Source organism: Geospiza fortis, unplaced genomic scaffold (assembly GCF_000277835.1).
Source record: "Geospiza fortis unplaced genomic scaffold, GeoFor_1.0 scaffold54, whole genome shotgun sequence".
NCBI classification, from domain to species: domain Eukaryota; kingdom Metazoa; phylum Chordata; class Aves; order Passeriformes; family Thraupidae; genus Geospiza; species Geospiza fortis.
In genome coordinates, this window is record NW_005054301.1 from 8,400,727 (window position 1) to 8,413,325 (window position 12,599).

The 12,599-nt window shown below is 39.9% G+C and overlaps 1 protein-coding gene across 1 annotated transcript in view; it reads left to right on the forward strand.

The window, feature by feature from the left end:
* Window positions 1–4,795: 4,795 nt before the first annotated feature.
* The window catches only part of BAZ1A (bromodomain adjacent to zinc finger domain 1A), a 71,847-nt gene continuing 64,043 nt past the window's right edge, over window positions 4,796–12,599 (forward strand). Inside the window, exons 1-2 of the mRNA XM_031064690.1 lie at window positions 4,796–4,867; window positions 4,970–5,247. Of these exons, the coding sequence (XP_030920550.1) occupies window positions 4,796–4,867; window positions 4,970–5,247 (350 nt within the window). The remainder of the gene's footprint in view (window positions 4,868–4,969; window positions 5,248–12,599) is intronic.

The window sequence follows — 12,599 nt, forward strand, 5'->3', positions numbered from 1 at the left end:
TAGAATAATGAATGACCACAGACATTATAGAAGAAAAGCTGGCCACTGAGCATACGTATTTAAAGGGAAGATTATGACTGGATGGTGAGGAGCCAAAGTTGGACAGGATCAGGACTGGAAGCAAAGATAAGGCCAGGGACAGCAAGTGGGACTGGTGCATACAGGACAAAAACATGTTGTGTGAAGAGGAAAACCCTTGTAGTAGTGCTAGGAGCCTCACACATACTGTGTGAGAAGCCACTGTCATTCCCAAGGGAGCTGGGCTTTCTAATCTGGAGAAGCCAGAATGAAATGTCAAATCTTACCAAACTTGGCAATTTCTGTTAGAATGTGGCCTGCTCCTGTTCTAGGAAGAGTTGTGGTGTTGTGAATTGATCCTATCACTTACAGGTTAGTAATTTCTAACTTTGTCTTTCCAGTACATTGACAACTGTTAACTCCATGACTGGGATCCTTCTGGACCAGAGACTGGAGCTTGTTTAGATTCCAGAACTGGTATCCCAGCCCTTCTGAGGTCCCAGTGGTCCTTCAAGTCCCTCTTGCTTTTCTAATCCAAGCCAGGATGCACTGTAGCCCTCTCAATGTTTGCAGGGGCAGCAATCCACAGCCACATACCCTGGGGGAAGAGAATGCACTCCTGGGGAGAGGCTGTGGAGTAGAGATAGCAGGAGGTACCTGTGGAAGGGAGAAGGGAGCCAGCACTGGGAAGAGCAGGACTCTTACTCTGCAGGCCTGCTGCCCAAACCATTCAAAGGTCAGTTCTGTTGTAACAAGCCCCTGTGCCATTGGTACCTGGGTTGGAGCTTTAGATGTAATCCAATGAAACCCATCATGAAGTGCATACAATCAAATTGATGGCTAAAAACCCCTCTTTGGAGCTGTATTCAAAACAAAAACACAACATGGCATTAACAAGATCCAAATGGAATTCTTACAGTAATACAGACATGGTCTTTATTTTTTCTACCAAGTTTAATGTGGGCCTGGTTTGAAATGTACTACAATATGCATTACTTGTTATCAATAAGGAAACCATTTATGACAGAGTACCCAATGGCATCTGCCATTACAAGTGACTTAAAAGCATTCTTAAATACTATAAATATCCCAAGGAATTGTGAATTATGTCTCCCACAAAAACTTTTTATAACATCAGAGCAAACTAACTTTTGATGTACACTACTGCTGTGAAGCTGGATATGACAGTTCAATGCCAAACTGTGTTTCTAATTGATAAGGATGCAGTTAAAGTAACACTAACAATTGATTTTTCTTCATGATCTAAACTATTCTGGAACTATGTGTTCTAGGCAACTGTAACAAATTCAGAGATAAAAGAAAACAAAACCAAAACCAAGCTGAACAGGGTGACATTAACAGAAATGTTATAAATCTATAATTTTTGAAATTGAGTGATGAAAGGGAAGGTGAAGTTCACCTTGTACAGATAACATCTATACACCACTTTCTTTGCAAAGTGTCAGAATAGGGAGTCATCCGAGTCATCTGGTGTGTAACACTTTTCTTATATTTTCTGAGACAAGGTGCACATAAAGGGATAAGGAAATGGAGCAAATTAGAAGGTGAATGTTGAAACAATGAAAAGGGTAATTTCAAACAGGTATCTGTGTTGCTTTTTAATTTTTTGGTTGTCATGTGTTCATCCCTGTTGCTACCTAACCTTCCAAGATAGGATACAGAGGAAAATATTTCTTTGACCCAGGGTTTCATGCACCTGCAGAAAAAGAGGACAGAATGTGATCATTTACACCAGTGAAGCAGCTATAAACAGGCTGAAATCAGCATCTTTCTCAGGTGTCTTTGATCAGTTTTCTTCTCAGTCAAACGCAGAAAGAGACAAGCCTGAGTCTGGAGAACATTAGCCATCATTTCATTTTGCTAAGCAAGCCATACAAGTTTATGGTGTCTCTAGATAAGAGGTTTTACGTGTTACCTACTACACTTTAAATTATTATAATCCTATCCCTGCACTGTTCAGGCTGCTTACTGCACTGGCAACCAAACAGGTTTAGTTTGAGGGTGTGAAGTCCTCTTTTTCTCATAACTGGCATCACCTATCTCTTAGATGCACATTGAGCATTCCTCTCACTAAACATCTGATTCTTGTAAAAGGAAAAATAACATTTTCTTCCCGGCATAAGAAGTTATTATTGGAATGTTTGAATTAATTTGTCTATCAGGAGGATAATAGGGCAATATGAACTCTATCCCTTCATTTCAAGTTTTTTAAATAAACAGGCGGTAAGAAATTTTTTCTTCTCAAACTCTGTGCTTGGTGCTCAGGTCCATCCACTGCCCCAAATGACTCTTTCTCTTCTTTCTTCTTCCTTCTCACAGAGTGTAACACCCAGTCAGCCCCAGGATTTCTTGCTAGTTTTAAAAGGGCAAAGGTTTTACATAACTCTAGGCAACAAGAACACAAAACCAAAATTTCCATCCCCTTGCTCTAGGCAATTGCTAGACAGAGGGCTGGAGTTTTTGTTCTGTTTTGTTTTGGGGCTGGTGGGGTTTTTTGCTCCTAGAGGCAGTGTCTTTGTTCTTAATTCATTCACATCAGCCTGGGAAAATCACATGTACTGCCTGGACTACTTCTTGCTCAGGCCTTCAGCAATGGGTCAGCCCCTTGCTTTGGAGAGCTGCTACCTCCATGTTTCCAGAGTAAGCGCTGTACAAAGACACATAGCTCAGAGCAGACTCCAGTTAGCCTGAAAGAAGAGACAGGAGGGCAGCCAGACATATAAATTAAGTAGATGACTGTCAACAGATTAAAACTTTTTCATATTGATTATTAACAATTTTCAACATTGTAAAATGTTGACTCCTTTTTATTACTCCACAAATTGTCATTACTTCCTCATCAGACAGAAGCTTGAGAGCATGTTTGTATAAAACAAGCAAGAGGAATTCTAAAATGATGTCCTGGAGAAAAGCAAACATGCCCCAACCGTATTAACTGTCATTAAATAGTTTCTCAATGCTTATTCTATCCTATCTCCAAAGATGAAGAATTAAAAAACACAAACCAAAACAAAAAACAAAACAAAACAAAATGGAGGGTAGGAGAAAAAAGATATGACAAAACATTTTGTTTAATTATCTTGGAGTTTGTTTTGTTGTTTAAAGAATTAATCAGCTGTTCTTAGCCCAGGGGGAGCATTCTGGTGGCAGAGATACACTGCAGAGCAGGTCCATGCTTCCCATGCCTTTTGTTTCTATGTTCTGGGAGTCAGAGTTCAGAAGCAGGGAAGTGTACCCTGTCTCAGCAGGCCTAAGCCTGGCAGAGCTGTTTCTGGAGAAGTGAAAATACTTATGGCTGGGGCAGTTAAGCTGGCTCTAGACCTGTTTTGAACTATTGGAGTAGTGCCAAGGACCTGGCTCAACTGATAGATTTTGTTTTGAAGTTGCATAAGCACAAACCTGCAAGACTTGATTATTTTTTTTTTGCACAGTGGCGCAGTTCAGATAGGATTATTTAAATAGCAACTACAATGGAACCCATATAGCCATGTTTTATTTTACCTTAATTACATTCCTGGGTGCTGCATCCTTGCTTATTGGCCTTTGTGTTCTGATCTTACAGCTGCTCCAGTGTTTTGACATACTGAGCACCGCTGAATCTTTAAAGATTCTGCCCATGTTCCTTCAGAAAAATTGTAGATTTTACTCATCCATATTATTTTTATTAGGAAAAGATAATCAGGTTTCATAGTGAACACAAGGGAAATTTTAGTATTATTGAACTTATGTGGGTAACATTCCATCCTTCTGAAAACTTTTTCATCTTACTGTGAACTCTTCATTCAATTTCTTTAGAAGTTCTAACATTTTCCCCCTTGTAGACAAAGTTCAAAGCTTTTCCCTTTGCAGACATTTTGCAAAGGCTTTAAAACATACTCATCTGGAGAAAATAATTATCTCTTGAAATACATAGTTATTGATTGCCAAAGGAATTAATACATTACACCTAAGTGTAAAGGAAACAGTGTGTAAGTCAGCTGACAGAGATGGATTTTTATCTTCAATACTACTGAGGAGGGAAACATACTAGGACACATATTTCAGATACTTCAAGGCAAATCTCCCTTTGGTGGGACAGGCATATACTTACACTAGTCATCTGATACAGAATTAAGCAAAGTTCCTACACAAGCCAAATCCAGACAAAAGAAAAAAGTAGTCTATGCACAAAGCTTTCACTGGCTCATCTAGGCCCCTTTTTACTCCTACTTAACCAAATACCTTTAAAACTCTGTGTTAATGTGCTAATGTAGTGTTTACACCTTTTTTTCTCAATGTGTCCACCTGACAGTTCTCAGCAGAGCCACTAAACTGATGCCAGAATAACTCTAGTTAAACTAGTTCATGGTCTGGTCTGCATGCAAAGCTTATGATACGTCTAAGAGTAGGATTTAGGAGTAGAATGTGTTAAAAAAAATGAAGAAAGTTCTGTTCTGCATTCCCTAACACTGTGAAACTGTAACAATTTACAGGAGCTTTTATCTTTCCCTAAATCCTTATGAACTGATAGCTTACAAAATAAAGAGAGAGAAGGGACAGACTTAATTTTAGAACAAAGGATGGTCACATGCACAAGGTCTATACACCACTGAAATATGAATCACTGTAGATTCATTCTGGTTAACTGAAGAAACAAAGTCCAAATTATTCCCAGGAGCATTTTGTTGTTTGACCCCCACTGGAACTGATTACATTTTATGACTCTCAGCAGAAGGACCTCTTAATTTCCGTGAGGTTTTATATATAGCACGCAGCAATGCAAACGCTGGACGCGATCTGGCTGGTGCAGGGGAGCAGCAGCGCAGCCTGCAGCGCTGAACCCAGCGCTGTCGGCTAAAGGGTGGCCAGACCCAGCACCCATAACCCACAGGCTTCAAAGCTTTCACCCGGCTTGGAGCCAAGAGACACTTCCTACCCAATTTTGGCAAAGGCCATAAAGGTGGGGAGGGCCGTGGGCCTCCCTGGAGCAGGTGGTGAGCTGCTCCATGGTGTGCTGGTGGTGCAGGCCTGCCGTGCAGGGGCCAGCAGCAGCCCCAGTGCTGCCCGGGCTCCTGACGCGCCATCTGGGGACACGCCGGACAGACGGACGTGCGGAGGAGGCCGAGGGGATGGACTTCCCGTGGCAGCCGCAGCGCTGAGCCTCCTCCTCAGGCAGCAGGCCTGGGCAATGGTGGCCTCCAGCCCTACACACCCCAGCGAGATGGTGAGGTGAGCTGTGAGGGCTGTCCCTGCTCCTCAGCCCGCTCTGGTTAAGCTTTAACTGTCCTCCTCACCCAGGGGTGAGCGAGTGGGTGCTCCAGCTCCACCTGCCAGGAGGCCAGCCCTAATGGGCAGCTGTGAGGGCCTTCCCTGTACAGCAGCCATGGCCCACTGCAGCCCCCCCTATGGATGTCACTGCCCACTAGAGACCCCTGAACTGCTCATGGTTTAGGCACAAAATGCGTCGTTCCTGAAAGTGTTTTTTTTCCAGATCCCACCATTAGTGCCAAAGTCCATCCAAATCCCACTGACAGGGCAGCCTGTGAAGTGGTGCCCACCAGGGTGGCAACATCAGCCTAACAGAAACATATTAATGGCAGCAAACTGCCATTAAAACTCCTCTGGCAGCATTTCCTCATTCACACAGTCGGACTGAACTTTGCCAGATGAAGAGCACTGCAAAGTGCTATTTGGTTACCAAACTGTTTGGTTCTGCAAAGCTGTTTGGAAAGTCACCACTTTTTGTAACCAGGTTTTACATGAATGTTAAGAAGAATCCCTATGTGTTGGACTCAGAGATGGGCTGTACTAACAGCCTGTTGTGGAACTCATTGAGAATCCCACCATGGACACAGACAGGAGCTGTGTTTCCTGGCATACCTTTCCCTTTCCTCCTCCTGATTTTTTGACAAACTGTCCTCCTGCCAAGGATATTCTTTTAGACTGTGTGAAAGAATTATTATTGGGGGCGGGAGGGAGGAAGTGTTTTATTTCAACTTGTGTCAGCTGCTAAACATTTTTATCCAAGCATGTGTGCATGCAATATGCACAAGTATTAGATAATGCTGAGGGTTGTAACTCCTTTTGCTGCTAAACCCTCAGTTTCACAACAGGCAAGAAATGGAGAATTGAGGTCATGCATATGCCTTGCATGGTTGAAAACCTATCTCTGAAGCAGGAAATTCTCTCACTGAACTTCACTTTCGTCACAGAGGCACAACACATCCACTGACAAACATTAGAAAATAAAAATCAAGGCATCCAGGGCAGTAATGGGAAGGCATGGGCATTTTTAAACTTGATCTGACCTTTTAAACCTCTCTTCTTGGTACTGATTTAGTGGGGATACTTACCAGTATAAGGTGCAAAAGAAATACCTTGCACATTTTCTCCTTTTCTCTCATTATCAGCTGCACTTCACTGTAACTCAAAGGAGTCAGTGGTATGGAGTGTAAGTGAAAGTTATTTTTAAGGAGGGGCCTTATCCATTGCATCCAATAAGGACTACGCAGAACTGTAGATGAGTCTTTGCACTAAAGGAAACTTGCAGTTATAAGTAACTTTCTGATTTCTGGGGGCAACACAGTGGTTGGTATGCTGGTTTAAGTGTTCTTGTCTCTGTAAATCTGGGTTTACATCCAAAGTTTTACAACATCCTGTAACTATAACAAGGATGAAAACTTTTAAAATGTATTTTATGCTGAGATATTTATGCCAATTCAACCTTAAACATGCATACATTTAGAGATATATTATGATACATTGAATCACTAGAAAGTGTTCCTATAGAACAATAAACTGCGTGGATATAAGCATTTTTGCAACTTTGCATCTGTGTCCACACTGTAGTTTATAAATTCTATGTGTGATGGTAGTCTTAGGATTGCCCTTGCCTTTGCCTTTTGTCTAAGAACTTCTTGGATGACTGGAAATTACAACTGAAATAATTGTTGCTTTTTAATTCATAAGTTTCTGAAATTAGCAATTTCATTCTATCAATGTTTACATTTTCCTCCTTGCTATGAATGCTTAGCAATTGTATGGTAACAATCCAAATAACTTTCCAGCTGTCCTAAGTCTTCCAAAGAGAGCAAGACTAACGTACGCACTGGATTTACCACCTTTAAAGTTTGTTTCTTTTAGTTCTGATCTACATGCATGCTTTATATAAAACAGAAATATTTATGAGTGCCTGACTTTTAAGAAATGTAGAAATTCTGTCAGTATGTCACTTTCCCTTGGGTGTGGGGCACCAGCATGGGTGTTGTGGGCAGTGGTGTCCACCTAAAACATGTCCGTCCCTGGATCTGTGGGAGAAGGGAGAATGATCATTTGGGCTTCAACCTGAGGAGCTTTCCTTTCAGAGGATTTCCCTGGAGTATAGCATTCCCCAAGGACTATATTCTGTGGCTGTGATGTTGTATGGTTGGCTTCCCTCAAGGTATAGCACTCAGCAGGCATGGAGCATCCTGTAAAAGCTCAAAATCAAAACTGAAGCCTGCTTTGTACGCAGCGCAAGCTACCAGCTAACTCCAGCTCCCATCTGCCTTGGCTGAAGTGCTCTGAGCATGAGCAGAAGCATCGTGGTGGGGCTGTTCCACTTGTACACACCCTGACTCACCTGCGTGTGGTCAAGTGGGGAGACATCCAGAGTCTTTTTCAGCCAGCTACTCTCTCCTTCCAATTCTGATCTTATCTGGGATCTACCATCAGAAGAGTGCCTGGATAGTTAACCTCTTTGCCTTAGCTTTGAAGGTCTTCTGTTAGAGATGAGTAGCAGGACAGAAGAAAGTAAGGTAGGGGCCAAAGGAGTCTCATATTAAAGGGATAAGTCAGAATACTGGTCATGGTTGTGAGTCATCACATTTGTCAAATGAATGACTCAAAGAAAATCCAGCATGGCCTGTATTTGATTGAGCAGATGTATATGCTTCAGATTGACTCATCACTGTACCCTCTGACTAAATAACCCAGATCAGCTACTGGGTCAACTTCTCTTCAAGTGCTCCTCAACAGAAATTGCACTGCATGGAATCATTTCAATGTGCAAGAGGGTTTGTCTAATCTCAGTATTAGTGACAAAAAACCCCACAAAAACCAAAAGCAAACAAACAAACAAGTTGGGACTGGACAGTCATATAATAAAGTCATAAAGCAACATCCTTGAAATTATTTGTTCTACTCATCAACTAGACAGAGAGGTGTTCAGTGTAAGAAATTCAAATAAGATGAATGCAAACTTAGTAAATGGTAGGTTAGTATTATTCAGCTTGAGAGTTTCCAATCTTAAATTTGACTGTACAAAGAATATCTTAATCATACAAATCCAGGTTTCAAGCACACTGAATCGGGATATTTAAGTCTATTGTAAAATTGCTCCAGTAGTGACAATGTGCATAGGTAGCAAAAACTAACAAATCTGCCCATCATTCAGTCTTCATTCATTCAAAATCCTTAATCAGCCATCATTCATTCTAAATATTAGATATTAGTTAGCAATAGAAATTCAGCATATTTTAGTGTAAGAAAATTACAGTAGTGTCAATGCTCTGTATCCTGTGCACTACAACTGTAAGAGAGAAAACGTGGTAGCAATCCTCTCAGAACTTAAGCTGGTTTCAGAGACACTATTAGGAAATGAAGAGTGGTTTCACAACATCATTTTATCATTTTGTAACCAGGTTAGAGGCCAATCATACATGGTCATTGCTGTAAAGTAGATAAGGTCAGAGTTCCTCCCCACTAGTATAAAGTTATCAGTTTAAATACCTTTAATAGTATTTTCTGAGAGAAAAATAGGATATGATTAAACTTTAAATGAATGCACCTCTTAATTTCTAGAGTTGCACAGATATTAAATATGCAATATCTGTTAAAAGCAGTGAGAACCATATGTCTAAATCCTATTAAACTGTGAAAAAAAATTAAGAATGTGGAATGCCTTTCCACAGAATGAATCCAATGATATAAGAAACATCCCAGTGCTCCCTGAGGGCTTTGTGGAAGGATGGGCTCTGCTGTACTGGGTGTTATTTAAGCTCAACAAGAGCCAAAGTAGACTCTGGCCATGACTTACTGCCCTCTACGATAGCAACAGACCCAACAATTATGCCTGCATTTGCAACTGTGGAATGCCTGTCTTAAGGTTATTAAGAAACTACCAAAAATTGTGACCACACCAAAAATTCACTATCAACAGGGATTGATTCTTTACATTTATTCGTGACTCACGAAAGCAACAAAGTAATGAATGCATCCAGCAGCTGCAGAATAAGGAACCTCCTCTTGTGATTACAGAACTACTTTAAAAGTATGTTGAAATATAACTGTACCAGAATGAAAGATTAAAACGTGTTGTGAAAAATCATGTGTACTTCTTCCATAGCTTCTTTTTTTGACTGAAGAATGTTATTTATAAGTGAGTATGTTATTAAACACTGAACATAGTGCTTTACAGCCAGTAAAAGACAATAGACCAAATGTTACTGTTACCCACAGCTGGAGTGGATTGATAAAACTAGCACATTGTCTTTGCTCACATAGTTTAAAGTCTAAATAAAGATATATGATCAAAAGTGTGAATTAACTTAGCAAGGTGAAAGAGAAAGGGCAAAAGGTGAAAAAAGCTGTATCAGTAAGTTATAAAATGCATAACTGGATAAATATTTTGCTGGGTGCCCTAAGCTTTAAAAAAGTGATCTATGGTTAATGTTTACATTACAGAAATTAAGCATTTTCAAAACAGCACTTGGAATGGAAAGGGATGACACTCGTCCCCCAAAATCTACTAGTGCATTAAAATGAGTCATTGCTTGCATATATGTTATACTTCTCCCTTTACATATAATCCAGTAAACTGTGAAAAAGGTAGGTGTCATTGCTATCATGTCATTTGACAGAGGAACTTACTAGCAATCTATCATTTACACATTTTCACATTTATCTTTTCAACCATATGGTTTTTTTTACAAAAATGAGAGTTGAGAAGCTAGCATGCCATTCAAGGTCCAAGGATGTTCTTCATGAAGAAATCCAATTTTTTTTTTCTCTAACTTCAGCAAAACCTTGAAAGAACAAAGTGGCAACTTTGGGGGAAAAAAATAAAAAAACCCAAAAAACCAAGAGAGCGAGTGGCTAAACACACTGCAGAAAATACTCTCCCAGTTGCATGATAATATAGGTAAAACTGACTAAAAATTCTCCTTTTGCACTGTCCCAAGTATATGATTTGGACTAGTATTAGTTATTCCAACATAAATTCAAGTGTGATTTTTTAACTGACAACCCTTTTGTAAAATATTGCATGTGCTCTACTTTTTCCAGAATAACAACAGTCACATACGGAATTATTTTGTAATGGACATAGTTGAAAAAAAATTTTGGAGCATCTTTGTGTAAATCAGCTCCTGGTAGTTTAAAGAGGGGAAGAAATAGGATAAGGAAATGAATCTGTAATACTGGAAGCATTCAGTGAAAAGAAATTTTTAAAAATTTCAAACTGGGGGGAGTTCGAAGGAGCAGCTGGGCAGGGGTGGGGGAGGCTGCCCCAAGCCTGCGTTGACTCTGTCCCTAGGAAATTGTTCTACCCTTGTAAAGCATAGAGACGAAGTGTTTTATAAGACTTTATGTTCCAAATACAACTATTTTTGGAGTTCTGTGAGTGAGAATTCCAATCTCCCTGACTAGGGAACTATGTTTAATATATCTGTTAGTGTATAAGTCATCTTCTAAAAGGAAAGCAGCTTCATTTTTGCTGTTTTGTGCTAAAATCCACATCAACAAACCCACTGAATGTTACCAATCATCCCATTCCTGCATCTTGAATTAAAACTACTTTCAGTAATTTGTAAAAAAGTCCCAAATTATTGTAAAGACTAAACATTGTGTTAAAATAGAATAAATATTCCTGTGGAAGGAAAGTAAGCTTTTTCTGATGTTTCAGAATTATTTTATGTTGATTTCTCAATGCCCACTTAGTAGACATTTAGCTGGCATCATAAGAACCTGTTCTAGGTCCTGCTGACCTTATTGGAAAAAGAACCAGAACCTGGATTTGTAGATTTTAAAGAACAAAGGTCAAAACTAAATCAACCACTCCTCTCTAAGAACACGAAAACACAGTGCAACCCTATTACTCAGTGAGGATCTGTTCACTGGAAAATCACTGAGGGAATAATGAGGGGGGAAGAACACGAGAAGAAGGAAAAGGTGAGAAGAAAAGAGAAAAAGGGCAAGTGAGAGTGAAGAGGAAAGAGGAATTTGCTTTTGATGTCACAGTTCTATCAGCTCATGCATTTTTCATGGATACCAACTAGTGCTAAAATAGTGCTGTGCTGACAATACAAGCATGAAAAAAAGCAGCCAGGTTCCCAAACATCATGATACTGGCTTAAAAAAAAAAAAAGATTTACAAAAATTTGTAACTCAAAGCTTTCTTTCCCTTCTAATTCATAAGCCTTTTGGGGCTGCCTATTCCAGCATTTCTCTCAAACTTGAGATGTATTCTTTTTAAGGTGACCTGAGGTTCCAATTTAATTGCATCTGCTGAAGAGCTTAAAACAAAGCTAAGTGTTGCAAAATCGCTGCAACCCTGAGCTGGCAACACTAAATGTCATAAGCATGGCGTACCATACCGTTTTGAGGCAAAGTTGACTAAAAATTACCAGATGTTACACACAAGTGCATTAATTCAAGTAGCATTTGTGCCCTTTCCTAGAAAGAAAATAAAAACTGAAAGGGAAGCCAGCTTGTAAAGGAGAATAAACTGGTAGGACTCAGAAATTAACCTGGTTTGTAAGCTTTGTAAACTTAATTTGAGGAAGTGAACATTAACAATTTTCAGTGCTTTTGATTAAAGCCCGACCTTTTAAAAATAAAGTAATTAATGGATTGTTTGATTAAAATCCGACCTTTTAAAAATAAAGTAATTAATGGATTGTATGTGTACATTCTTTTAGGTTTTAGTCACACATGCTACAGCAGTGCCGATTGCTGCCTTTACTTGCAGAAGAAGAAAAACCATGCACAGGTGCAGGAAACAGCACCGGACCTTTATTTGCAGGAACAGCATTTTCAGTTGTTGAATTATTTAGGTATCAGCCTTCAGATATTAACCACCTAAATAGTTCTAAGGACTTTCTACAGTTACTCTGTATGTTTTTTTATATAAACACTGCACTTAGTTCTGATGAATTAGAATGGATGTGGACTTTCTGTGGTTTTTGTCTTCCAACCTGGTTAGCACTCTTAGGAACGCAATTAATTTAATACTCCAGTTTTAATTACCAATGACACTGTAAATGCATTAGCGTTAAAAAAAAGGTAATGAAAAATGAATACATTAATGAAACCATTTAATGACATTTTCGGTGAACTGGAAGGAAAAGCAATGTTAGGGGGCCAACATACAACCCTCACGCTCATCTTAATTTTATACAATCGCACTTTCTGCAAAATCCACCCGCACGCCCCCGCCCGCGCCGATAGCACTATGGCTCGGGGGCTGTAACTGAGAGAGCAACGTGCCCGGCCCTGCACTGTCAAACGCTGCAATCCGCCGCGATCAGCCCCGCAGGAGACGC